General features: G+C 40.0%; 1 protein-coding gene across 4 annotated transcripts in view; it reads left to right on the top strand.

Annotated features, from left to right (window-relative positions):
• SETD3 (SET domain containing 3, actin N3(tau)-histidine methyltransferase) overlaps window positions 1-14,035 on the top strand; it is a 79,446-nt gene that overhangs the window by 46,233 nt on the left and 19,178 nt on the right. For 3 of the 4 annotated variants that reach the window (XM_072839885.1, XM_072839886.1, XM_072839887.1), the window contains one exon: window positions 13,441-13,548. The exons of the other annotated variant lie outside the window; for it this stretch is intronic. In XM_072839885.1, the coding sequence (XP_072695986.1) occupies window positions 13,441-13,548 (108 nt within the window). The remainder of the gene's footprint in view (window positions 1-13,440; window positions 13,549-14,035) is intronic. 4 annotated transcript variants of the gene reach the window in all.

Below are 14,035 nucleotides of genomic sequence, written 5' to 3'. Positions count from 1 at the left end.
TGAGCTCCCCTTGCCTCCTGTCTCTCAGGGAAGAGGCGGCTGCTGCTCTTTACTTACAGACCCGGGTCCTTCTGCAGGCCTGTGGCAGGGCGTCTGCTAGCGCCACCCAGGAGTCCAAGGGCCCCCTTGCCACCCGCCTGGAGAAGGTCAAAGCTGTGGAAGAGAGAAACGAATAACCAGTGCTACTTCCTGCATGCCCAGAAGCCTTGGACACTTGCCCCAGGTCGTCCGTGTGCAGCCTGGGGGCCGGGGCTGGGGCCTTGTGCTATGTGGTGTGCGTGCCCCTGGCACAGGCCCTGCTGGCCACTGCACACCTTGGAAAGGCAGTCTGCTTGCAACTGGTCATGCCAACCCAGCGGTGGAACGTCACTCCGTGTGGGGACACAACGGTTAACCATCCACACGGAAGTCATTTCTGGTCTGGTTGCTTTTTGTCTGCTGCAGTTTGATTTCAAAAATGTGGCACGTCCTTAGAGGAAACCTTGCCTTGCCATGGATGTGACCCGTCATACCTCCCTGTGGGCGACTTACTCTGACCTCCCCGGTGGGCACCCCAAAGTGCTCCCCAGTTTTTCCCAGCCTGCTTCCCCACATAGGTGCTAGTCCCCACTGCCCAGCTCCCTGCTCCCAAGGGTTCTTCAGACCCATGCAGCCTGGGTCCTCTCCACTGCCCTGCAGTGACATATCCTCTAGTGGTTCTCGGACCACCGGTCACCCATTCCCCTGTCTGTCCTCACTGCCTGGTCTTCTTGCGTCCTTCAAGTCACAGGACTCTGCGTTAGGAGTTAGATCCTCTTTTCAAAACCCCATTCTAAAATCTCTTCTCACTTGTGACTATAATCAAATATCATCTTGTATCAAAAGATGACTTAAGTCCATATATTGGATTTCTTGCTCTCTTTTCCAAGTGAAAAATTTAATATCTGTTTTATAGGTAGTGCTGATTAAACTGTTCCATTGAAAATTTGGGTCCAGAAACTGCTCCAACAAAATAGCACTTTTCTTAGAATGTGAGATTGTGTTTCCTCTGAAAAAAATAAGAGTGAAATCCATTACAAAACTGTTAATCAGTAAAGCATTTAAGAAAATATGAGGCAAATCATAATTTTTATGGAGAAGGAAGCAGTCAGGCCTTTTCTGTCTGGTACTGCTTGGCTCTGCTCGGCTCTGCTGGGCTCTCGCTGGGCTTTCCTCCTGAGACAGGAGCCTGGCAAGCTCGGGGCGGTCCTCTCTTGGCCTGGCCTGGCCCTTCGCTTTATCCCTTCATTCCCCACGCAGTCTAAGGGTAAATCTAACTCTCGTATTACTTCAAAGAAGAGTTTATCTTGATGACATCTTTTTGTTCCCTAAGAAATGTTAATACTGATAGAGAAACAGCCAGTAAGTACTGATGACATTTTGGTGCCTGCTCTTTTTTTTTTTTTTTTGTACAACAGTGCTTGTAGGTTTTGGTACCTATTTTGGACTCTTAATGAAACAAAAGAGGAAGTTTGTGGGTTTTTTGGTTGTTTTTTTTTTAATCAACTAAAGATGAATACAAGATCTTTTTGCTTCTCAGCTACTCTATCCAAAGTCATGGACATTTGAAATTACATGTGGGTAGTCAAGTCAGTGTCTTGACTGAGTGTAATAATGTTCTATTTTGATTCTAATAAATATGCCCTTATAATTCAGTTCATTGCAGTTTTATTGGTGATATTTTTACCAGTAAGGTTAAAAATCTTGTTTTATTTATCATATTTCAGGGTAATACTTTTGAAAGTTCTCTTTTCAAGATGCAAAAGTTATTAAGACTTTTCTGAGCTATACTTTTTATCAGGAACTCTATATGATAACAGAAGTTCAGTGATCTCTACACCTCTCCTCCCTTGGTTAGAACTTTTGTTTTTGTTTTTGAAAGAGTGTATGTGTGCACATGAGAGAGAGGAGGAGAGAGAGAGAAGCAGGAGCAGGGGGTGGGGAAGAGGGAGAGGGATAAGCAGACTCCCTGCTGAGCAGGGAGCCCAATATGGGGCTTGATCCCAGGACCCTGAGATCATGACCTGAGCCCAAGGCAGATGCTTAACCGATGGAACCACCAACAGTTGGTTGGAACTTTTGTAATTTGCTGTCCCAACAGTGACCCAGGAAAATAGTGTTGGGACAGAGCATTCACAACTGACATGTCCACAGATTCTCTGTGGATAGAAGTGGCTACAGGGACCTGGGAATGCTCAGTTCACCTTGGAGCTGGGTTTTCAGATATACATCCCCACTCACCTCCTGTGACCAGAAGGCACCTTTGCCCTAGATTGTGTTGAGTTGGGATTGACCAAAGTAAACTCATGACAGCTGGTGACAGTATGTATGATGTTTGGACTCCTGTGGTATACCTGAGAACATGGATGTTTCACAGGTTCTCTGAATTGTGGGGAGGAATCAATCAATCATCATTAGGATTGATTGATTCCATCAGAATTTGGCCCATCTTTATCAGAACTCTGCTTCCATAGTGTACTCGTAGAGTTCATTTCTCCTAGCTACTTACAGACTTCTTCAGTTTCCTGTAGGCTTAAAGGCAGAGAACAGTTAAGAGGCCAAGGTTCATTTCCCTAACAACTATGATAACTAAGAGAGTTGAAAGTAGCCAAAAAGTTAATGTCGTTTAGGAACTTGGAGATAGTACAGGTTTAATGATTGATAAACCTGTGGGGTGTTTTAGAGGCTGTTCAGAGTTATCATGAAAATGATAGGAATTCCAGATAATGGAATATTGGAAGTGATTGGAACACTAATGTGGCATAATTCTAGTGAAGAGAATACTGGAAAGAAATTCCAAATAATATCCTGAGGTTTTGAAATATAATGAGGAGAAAGGGAGCATACATATCATGTATTTGATATGCATGTGGTTTCTGGGGCCAGCATTCTTCTTGTCCAGCATGCAGGGAATTGGGCCAGATGATCTCTAAGTTACTGTCTAGGTCTGAGATTTTATGACAGTGGATACTTTTAACTAAATATGGTATCTTTTCTGGTGGTAGGGAAGTGATAGATTCACAGTTTTAGTCTGGCTAATGTTGCCTGCATCTAAGCTTTATAATGTCCTTTAAAATATTTCTGCTGTATTTTATTTTTATTTTATTGAAGTGTAGTTGACATACAATATTACTTGTTTCAGGTGTACAGCATTGTGATTCTACATTTATGCACATTACAAAATGATCACCACGATAAACCTAGCTACCGTCCATTACCATACAAAGTTATTATAGTATTATTAACTATACTCTCTGAGCTGTACATTGCATCCTTGAGTCTTATTTATTCTATAACTGGAAGTTTATACCTTTTAATCCCCTTCCCCTATTTCACCTATCCCCACCCCTCTCCCCTCTGGCAATCACCAGATTGTTCTCTGTATATATGGGTCTGTTTCTATTTGTTTCAGTTTTGGATTCCACTTACCTAGAGACCACATATGTCTCTCTCTGACTCATTTCACTTAATATTGTCTAGGTCCATCCATACTGTTGTAAATGGCAAGATTTCGTTCTTTTTATGGCTGCATAATATTCTATATATATAATAATTAAAATGTTATGTATTATACCGAAAGGTATAGCATATAATATGTAATCATGTCATTTATAATTAATGTGTTATGTATTGTACACATACATACACACCTCCTCTTTATCCACTTATCTACTGATGGACACTTAGGTTACTTCCATATCTTGGCTATTGTAAATAACGTTCCACTTTCCCCACATCCTCGTCAACACCTGTTGTTTTCTGTGTTGTTGATTTTGGCCATTTTGACAGGTGTGAAGTGGTATCTCATTGTGGTTTTAATTTGTATTTCCCTAGTGATGAGTGATGTTGAGCATCTTTTCATGTGTCTGTTGGCCATCTGTATGATTTCAGAAACTGTGTATTCAGGTTCTCTGCCCATTTTTTAATTGGATTGTTTGCCTTTTTTTTTGATATTGAGTTGTATGAATTCTTTATATAGTTTAGATATTAACTCATTATTAGGTTATGTGAGTTCTTTATATTTGAGGTATTAACTCCTTATTGGTTATGTCATTTGCAAGTATCTTCTCCCACTCAGGAAGTTGCCTTTTTATTTTGTTAATGGTTTCCTTCACTGTATAAAAGTGTTTTAGTTTTATATAGTCCCATTTTGTTTATTTTTGCTTTTATTGCCCTTGCTTGAGGAGACAGATCCAAAAAAATGTTGCTCAGACCATTAGTCCAAGAGCTTTTTGCCTGTGTTTATTTTTCTAGCAGTTTGATGGTTTCTGCTAAGTCTTTAATCCATTTAAGTTTATTGTTGCATGCGGTGTAGAAAAGCGGTCCAGTTTCATTCTTTTGCATGCAGTTGTGTAGTTTTCCCAGCATCATTTATGGAAGAGATTCTCTCCCTGTTATATATTCCTGTCCCTGTAAAGATTGACCATAGAAGTGTGGATTTATTTTTGGACTCTATATTCTGTTCTTTTGGTCTTTGTGTCTGTTTTTGTGCCCATTACCATACTGTTTTGATAACTATGGCTTTGTAGTATATTTTGAAGTTTGTGGATGGTGATGCCTCTAGCTTTGTTCTTGCTTCTTAAGATTTCTTTGGCTATTTGGGGTCTTCTGTGGTTCCATACAAATTTTAAAATTATTTGCTCTAGATCTGTGAAGAAAGCTGTTGGTGTTTGGTACAGATAGCATCAAAATTGTAGATTGCTTTGGGTAATGTGGACATTTTTTTTTTAAGATTTTATTTATTTATTTATTTATTTATTTATTTATTTATTTATTTATTTGTGGGGGGTGGGGGCAGAGACACAGGCAGAGGGAGAAGCAGGCTCCATGCAGGGAGTCCAACATGGGACTCAATCCTGGGTCTCCAGGATCATACCCCGGGCTGCAGGTGGCACTAAACTGCTGCACCACTGGGGCTGCCCTAATGTGGACATTTTAACAGTATTAATTATTCCAATTAATAAGCATGGTGTATCTTTCCATTTATTTGCATCATCTTTAATTGTTTTCATCCATGTTTATAATTTTCAGAGAATGTGTTTTTCACCTCCTCAGTTAAATTTATTCTTAGGTATTTTATTCTTTTTGATACAATTATAAATGGAATTGTTTTCTTAATTTCTCTTTCTGATAATTTAGTATTAGAATATGGAAATGCAACAGATTTATGTATAATTAATTCAAGTGTATTATTTGTATCCTACAACTGTATTGAGTTCATTTATTACTACTAATAGGTTTTTGGTGGAGTTTTATGTTTTGACCTCATTCTGTGTACATATTATTATTTTGTGTATCCTCTGATGAATTATTGTAGGTCTAGATGATTTTACTTCTTTTTTAACCTTCATACTAGCTGTGTGCTATATATATGTTTACCATTGAGTTTTTTTCTTTTATAATTTTTAAATTTCTAGTTACGGCCTTTCCTTTCTGTTTAAAGAAATCCCTTTAGGGAGTAGTTGAGCATCTGCCTTCAGCTTGGGTTGTGATACCGGGGTCCTGGGATCGGGCCTGTATCAGGCTCCCCGCTGGGAGCCTGCTTTTCCTCTGCCTGTGTCTCTGCCTCTGTCTCTCATGAATAAATAAATAACATCTTTAAAAAAAATAAATAAAGCCTTTTAACATTTCTTATAAAGCCGGTTTGGTGGTGATAATGAACTCCTTTAGCTTTTGCTTGTCTGTGAAACTCCTTATCTTTCATTCTGAGTGATAACTTTGCTGGGTAGAGTATTCTTGATTCTAAGTTTTGGCCTTTTAGGACCTTGAGTATATTGTGCTCCTCCCTTCTGGCCTGTAAAGTTTCTGCTGAAAACTCATGTCACAGTCTTAGGCGGGAGCTCCCTTGTACAAAACTAGTTGTTTATTTCCTGCTGCTTTTAAGATTCTCTAACTGTTGAAACTTTAATTATAATGTGTCTTGGTGTGGGTCTCTTTGGTTCATCTTACTTGGAACTTTCTGTGCCTCCTAGATCTAATATGTGTTTCTTCAGCAGGTTAGAGATGTTTTCAGCCATTATTTCTTCAAATAGGTTTTCTATCCATCTCTCTTTTTCTTCTCCTTCAGGGAGCCTTATGATGTGAATATTAGTGCACTTGATGCTGTCTCAGAGGTCCCTTAAACGATCCTCAGTTTTACGTTTTTTACCTTTTTGCTGTTTGAGTTGGATGATTTCTGCTTTTTGCTGCTTGAGTTGGGTGATTTCCACTACCATGTCTTCCAGATTGCTGTTCTGTTCTGCATCCTCTGATCTGCATTTGGTTCCTTGTAGTGTATTTTCCACCTTAGTTACTGTATTCTTCAGCTCTGGTTCCTTTTTATATTTTTATCTCTTTGTTGAAATTCTCACTGTGTTCATCCACTTTTCTCTTAAGTTCAGTGAGCATCTTCGTGACCATTGCTCTGAATTCTTCATCTGGTAGATTGCTTAACTCTGTTTCATTCAGTTCTTTTCCTAAGGTTTTGTCTTATTTTATTTAGAACATATTCCACTGTCCCCTCATTTTGCCTCTCTGTTTTTTTTTTTTTTTTAACATTTTATTTATTTATTCATGAGACACCCAGAGAGAGAAAGAGAGGCAGAGACACAGGCAGAGGGAGAAGCAGACTCCATGCAGGGAGCCCGATCCCAGGTCTCCAGGATCATACTCTGGGCTGAAGGCAGGCACTAAACCGCTAAGCCACCCAGGGATCCCTTACCTCTCTGTTTCTGTGTATTAGGTAGATGAGTTATGTCTCCTAGCTTTGAAGGAGTCACTGTATGCAGAAGGTGTCCTGTGGGACCGGGTAGCACAAACCACCCGGCTCACCCAAGCCAAGTGTTCCAGGGGTGACCCCTGTGTGGGCTGCCTGCACCCTGCTGTTGTGGCTGGATGGCAGTTGGTACACACCCCCTGTATGTGGGGTGGGCCTCTGGTATGGCTGGATGCAAGGTCCTGGCTGCGACTGTTGTAACCATCCTAGTGTGTGGAGCTAGATCCCCAGAGCAGGGGTTACTTGGGAGGGCCTTAGGTGTTGGCCTGCGGGGGTGGGGGTGGGGATGTGGAGGGCTGGGTTTATGCTGAATTTTAGGTTTGTTTATTTATTTAATCTCTACACACAGTGTGGGCCTTGAACTCAATCCTGAGATCAAGAGTCATATGCTCTTCTGACTAAGCCAGACCCATGGTCCAATATGCTGAATTTTATTTTACATTTTTAAATTAAAAAAAAAATTTTAAAAGATTTTATTTATTTATTTGAGAGAGGGACTGCATGCATACACGAGAGAGAGCACAAGCAGGGGGAGGGGCCAAGGGAGAAGGAGAGGCCAACTCCCCACTGAGCAGGGAGCATGATGCAGGGCTTGATCCCAGGACCCTGAGATCATGACCTGAGCCCAAGGCAGATGCTTAACCAACTGAACCACCCAGCTGCCCCAATATGCTGAATTTTAAATGAAAATAATATTTACTAAGCTTTTTTCTAGAATTTTGTCAAGAAAAAATGTATTTACTATACCAGAACATATGCTTTATTTTTAAAAATAGGACAACTGATTGTCCTTTGCCTTAAAGTAACCTCCAAAAACCAGTGGCCTAAGTCATTCTCCCAGCACCACACTTAATTACTGGGTAGCCTTGGACATACTGTTACCTTCTTTGCCTGTCAGCTATGGCATTGACAGAATGGGGCAGATAATAGTGCCTGTTTCATAGACATCGCCATGATTAAATTATAGTTGACCCTTGGACAATGTGGGGGTTAGGGGCACTGATCCCCCAGTCCTGTGCAGATCCACTTACAACTTTTGACTCCCCAGAAACTTAACTACCAATAACCAGCTGTTGAGCAGAAGCCTTATGGAAAACGTAAACAGTTTATGAGCACATATTTTGTATATGTATTATGTACTATATTCTTACCAAAAAAAAAAAAAAAGTGAGCTAGAGAAAAAATGTTATTAAGGAAATCATAAGGAAGAGAAAATACATTTATAGGACTGGACTATAAAAAAAATCCATGTATAAGTGGACTTGCACAATGGACCTGCACAATTCAGACTGTTGTTCAAGGGTCAACTGTATGTAAATACATACAAAGTTCTCAAAAGAGCTCCTTGCACAGAGTGATTAGCAAATGGTCATCATTGACATCAACCTCCCCCCTCCCTCCTCTCTCTCTCTCTCCTGGAGATGCAGAGAGCTTTCCCATGTACCTAGCACGGTACTTCCTTTTCTAGGACAAGAGTTTATATGCATGCTCTGAATGTCAGTCACCCTATCAAGGAAATTGGCTTCACAGTGGTGGTCTTAATGCTCTCGTCTTACAAATGACTTGGGGCCTCTGATCATACGGAATTGATTAATTTAACCAGAGTCCAAAGTCTTGTATCCTGAATCTCTGAAATCTGAAATAGCTGAAATGAAAAGTAAGTTACTATGAAGCTGAGGACAAGTGATTCTAGCCTGCTTCCTTGCTGCAAATGTGTCCTTCTGAAACAGTAACAGCTTTTTAGCATTCTGTGTGTTGCCACTTTCATTAATGGTAGGTTTGAGGAGCTGCTAGTATACCTTATCAGTAAGTATTGATTATGTGGTAGAATTGTCTTCTTGTGGACCAGAGAAGTTTGATTATGATTCAGTTAATCGGCAGATTGAGCCATTTAGGTGGGGGAGTGTCAAGAGACAAAGGATTTTAGAACTTAAAAGAAGATAGAAGTTATTTGACCCCCTTTTCGGGTGGGAAAATGGAGGTATGGGGGCTGGGTGACATGAAATGACATGGGAGGGGACAGGCTCACCTTTTCAAAGGCTCAGGCTGCTGGATGAGGTGGAGTATGGTGGAGGGAAGTTTGGTACAGAGGACTGCCACGCTTGGTCCAGTTTGCTTCCCCGTGGATTCTTAGAGTAAAGTTTTCTCAAATAAATGTGTTTAAAGATAGATTGGGAAGAAAAAAAGAGAGAGAGAAAGAATATTCTCTGACCCCTAGATGCTGAGAGAACACCCTCCTTATAAGGGATGGAAGGTAGAAGAAAAGGAGAGGAAAGCTGTGTCTCTGGAAGCCTGTGGGAACGCCTCTCAGAAGAGGACACATGAAGTCCCTATTCCCTGGTCATTACTGCTCTGTGGCCAGATCACCTGGTCCCCTGTCCTGCCTCTCACCACCCATGGAGTTGTGGCAGTTTGGGAAGTTGTCGCCTCCTGTATCTTGCCTCTTGGTCAGGCTGTTAGGGAGCCATGGAGAGGAAATCTAACTCCACAAGACCACCTAGCAAAGGGCAGAGTGTTTCCTTCGCAGTTGAAGGAAGAAGAGTCCTTTGAATGAAGCACCACTCAAACTGTTGGGGATTCGCTGGTGGTCCAAACAAGTCCCTGCCTCACTGAGGTTCCCTACTGTGGGAGAGAGGCATGCATCAAATGTTCACACATGTGCACACACATGTGCACACACACTCTACAGGTGGCAGATTGGGGTCTACCTGGGAAGGAAGGGAATGGGGCACTGGCAGGAGGTAGGGCAGAGGACCCAGGATGGTTGGTGAGGGTGGCCCTGGAAGAGGGTCTGTACTGTAACCTCTCCTGTCTAGTGTTAAGTGACTCCTTGGACTGCCACGAGGCAAAACCCCCACTGGGCGTTCCCATGTCTCTGTCCACCTGTCACATGGCACCTGCCAGAGTGCCTTCTGTTTCAGATGATTAGTAAATAAAACATTTGTTGAATGAATGAATTTCTAGTCCTAACCTATTTTCACTTTTTTTTTTTCCTGAGTCAGTAAACATTTGGTGAATGGATATTTGGTTGGCAGTCAGAAAATGCTGATTGATCATGGCTATCTTTGATCATGGCTGTCTTTGGTTTATGGTTGATTGTCTATTTCAGGTTTTGCAATTGGTGACTCATAAAGTTTTTGAGGAGGCATATCTTTCATAGTGTTTCAGCAAATTTCAATTTACTTTAAACTTATAGATTTCAGTGTCTTACAATGAAAAAATCAATTCTTCCATCTTAGAGTACTTTTGTAAATTTACTGAATGATGTTGATATTTCTCCACTCATTTTCTTAATTTTAACATTTTTATTATGAGATAATGTACATTTTTATAGAAAAATTAAATATATAAGTGAAAAGCAAATATTTTAAATTTAATGTGTATTGATGTATTTATTTGATCATATTGAGTCAATTCAAAGAACTTTATGTTGGAAAATGCCCTAAAGAGTTGGATGTAATCTGTGTTTAACAATAAAAATCTTAAAATTGATTTTTTTTCCCCTTAAGAGCCAAATACATGAACCACGCTTTGATTCTGATTTATGGTCATGAGAACGAAATTTTAGATTCAATAGATATTTTGCAGTTTGTCATTCTGTTAAACTGGGTTATGTCCACTTAGAAAATTCACAGCTGGTTGACCCATGAGGAGCGTGCTGCCCGTGTGGCCTCCACTTGGAGAGACACCTCCTCGTGTCGTGTAGAGCTCCCTTCTGCTAACACCCCCACCCCACCACCGCTTTGTGTTTGCCTCTTTCTCTCCTGCTGTCCTCTCCTGTCCTGTCCATAGTCCACCTTTCTTCTCTTTGTTGCCCTTCTACCCTGTTCCTTCATTCAGATTCAGCTTCCTTCAGGGGAGACCCTTCTTTCCTTCTGACCACTCTCTGGCCCCTTTCCCTCTGTGGTTTCATGGAATTGCATCGAAGAGGGTCTCCCCTCCGTGTCAGGATGTGTGGGAGAGGCTGCCTTTTGCCTCTTTCTTTTCTCCTCGGTTTGTCCTGGGCCTAACATTTGCTGATACCCTGATCCACACTGGGCTTAGGGAGGCTGCCATGGGGCTGCTTTGTGGAGGAATCTCTCAGGTGGCGTTGAAAGCACCAAAGAGCTCTTGCTTCTGTGAGAAGGAGTCACAGTTCCCAAACGTATAATTGCATCCACCCACATAGTTCAGATTTGAGGTCTGTGATGGATTTTATCCTTGTAGAAGTAAGAGAAATGAAACCATCACTAGAGTTAGGTGTAACTACCTACAGCTAGTTAACCCTGCTGCCCCTTTTAATATACACTTAGGAAGTAAAGCCAAATACAATCTTAGTCATATTTTAGTTGGAAAATTTTAATTGCATGCTATTATGTTTTTTTATCAGAATAAACCAGATACAACTTCTAAATGCTGTATTTTGCTCCTCCTGATACTATAAAGCCATTAATAAGTCACTGAACTACCATATATATTTTTGAAATTAACAATTATATATTATAGCAGGCTATAAATTGTTTAAAATACTGTATTTAAAAGTCATTTTTATGAACTGAGGCACTCACTCTCTTTTTAGTATATTTAAATGCCTCCTTGAAGGTGATTATTAAATGTGTTCAACTTGATTTTCTCATAAACGTCTGTGTAGGTAGAGGTGAGTGTTCTTTAAAAAAAGTAAAGATCTGATTTTTATGTGTTTAGTGTTTGTCTTAGAGGCCATTTGCATGTTCTAATCCTTTTTTTTTTTCTTCTTAGAGGATTTTGAATCTTTCCTCAGGTTGAATACGTTCCTTCTGAGAATTATTTTAGGAAATGCCTCTCTCTCTGTATGTGGGAGCATTTATCTTTGGTTTATTTTAAAAATGCTTTCTGTTAGATGTTAAAAAGAAAACAAACTTGAAGTCAAATGCATTTCGTTTGCGTGCAGAGCGGTTGCAAAGCTGTTTCCCATACTAGATGTTTCTGAATTAGGAATTCACATAATAACGAAGTCTGCTTATTTTGGTTCTCCACAAAGGTTTGTTGTATGAGCTTAAAATAAGGCTGCAGCTGATCCGTATAACACATATTAACTGTTGATTTAGTTTAAGCGCACGTCTGTATCTCTCATTTCTGATCAACCCCAACAATCGGCATGCCGTGCAGCAGCCATCTTCCTTTATACTTTATTAAATCTCTGTCAATTATAAATATCAAGGTTCTACATTAATGTCAAGATAGTGCATCAAAAATTCATGGAATATGTGACTTTTTCCAAGGGTATTTAATACTTAATGCATTTGTGTCATTTTTCTTTCCAGAGATATTGACAGGTTTTATTAAGTGTTTGTTAGGGAGATTTCATTTTATCAAGGGACTATAAAGAGAAGCTGCGTGCTAAATCAATTTTTTAAAGCCAGAATATTGTTCATTTTTTCATCTTCAAACTCTTGTAATCCATAGGTTTTATTTGAATTTCCTCTCAGTTTATTTTTGTTTTATGTGAGTGATAGTTCAAGACAGAACTTTAATAAGGATCAAATATGCTGACTGTAGTGGTTTTTAATTTCCTTAAGCATCGCTACCAGACCCATGCAATATGGTAAATTCTTCAAAATGTCATACTTACATATTTAGCAATATTACTTCTTTTTATTGAAGCCAAACAAATGATTTTAGATATTAATCTTTCCCAAACACAGTGATTATTTTGTACTAGATACAATATTACTGTGTCTCATCTGGAATACCTCCTTTTGGCAGAAAAGGGAACGGAAGAGGACTTCACTGGGTTACCCCTTGGCATAAGGAAATGAGAATCTTCTTTTAAGAGTTAGCTCTTTAGGGCTTCAGGTCTGATGACAAGCTTCACCAACTGTTTATTTCTCCAACTTCAAATATTTATAATGTTCAAAAATCTGCAGAAAATCTGTGGCTAGCTTCTAACCCTATCTTCATGGGGGTAAGAGGTGAGGAGGGAGGTGGTGCTTTGTCGGACCCCAGACTTGCCCCTCTGGCCCCCCCTGCCCAGAAGACCCCATCAAGGCTATCTTTCTGACACTGGTGGATGGCCCTCCTCACCCATCCCAGGTGTATCCATTTCTCAGAAATGAGTCACAAAGAGGAAGCTTTCTGTTTTACTTTTTTATTTTTAAAGCATAAGTTAGGAATGTCGTCTCTTGGAGAAGATAGGCCACAATGAACAAAACCTTTATTGGATTTTGCTTTGTAAGGTGAGGAATGTTTAGTTATCCTGCCTTTAAAGAATGACCTTAAGGACTTTTCATCGAAGAATATTTGAGGAAGTTTCAAATAATTTCGGATTAATATTACAATTTTTGCAAGATGTATTTTTGAACCTTAACTTGGTCTTCAACAAAGGAAAAAGGCTTGATGTCAAAAAAATATATATCATTCTGTCCAGAGCTTCAGGAGTGTTTGAAAGAGGTATTTTTCTTGTTCTTGTTCATTTTCTCAAGGTATGTGAAAACCATTCTTTTCAAAACTAAATGTTTTTTACTTGCAAATCATTTTCGATATCTGCATCTTTCAAAATCCGTGTAAAACCATCGTGTGATACTTTTAAGAGAGAGGGTACGTATGGTTTTTTTGTTTGTTTTGGGAAGCCAAATTTTGCTTCAGTAGAGCTGAAACAGTAGCTATTCTAGATAAACCCGCATTTGGGTTTACCCTAAGTTGCTCTGCAGGCCTTACCCTGGGAAGGAATTCAGAACTCTGCGGCTCGAACCTGTTCTACCGTGAGGCCAGTAGGTGGCGGTAGTGCCACGGTGCTGAGAGCCCTGCTGAAATGGAAGGTATTTGCCTTTCTCCATAGTGTCAAATTAAATTTTGCTTCAGTATAACTGTTAAGTGCATGTGTTCTGTGGCAGAATAGCTTCTTATACCAGAATTATGTACAGTGGGCACACCCAAAATTTTAAGCATATAAGAACAACTATTTCTAACAGTTTCTACAAATATTACATAACCCTACAGCCAAAATAATTGTCACAATTAATCTGAAGAAAGCATTTGTGTGTGTGTGTTTTTCTTCCTGGGTTGTCTCTGCAACTTCATTAGGACTGTGAGCATGGACTTCTGTTTTCAGTAAGGTACATAAATAGGAAGGGAAACATTTTGGAGTTAATTCTCCATCTTTTTGGTCCTTGAGGAAGTTGCCTTGTTTGAGCAGAATCCATAGCTGTTTGAGGGTCCTGCAGTGTTGGAAGATCCTTGCTCCAGTCGCTTTGACATTTACCATTCCAGTTTTGAAAATTTTCACCCTTTCTCTTATTCAGGAAG

The sequence above is a fragment of the Canis lupus genome, chromosome 9, assembly GCF_048164855.1.
Source record: "Canis lupus baileyi chromosome 9, mCanLup2.hap1, whole genome shotgun sequence".
Classification (NCBI taxonomy): domain Eukaryota; kingdom Metazoa; phylum Chordata; class Mammalia; order Carnivora; family Canidae; genus Canis; species Canis lupus.
Note: the sequence above shows the minus strand (reverse complement) of the source record. Positions and strands in the feature narration are given on the sequence as shown.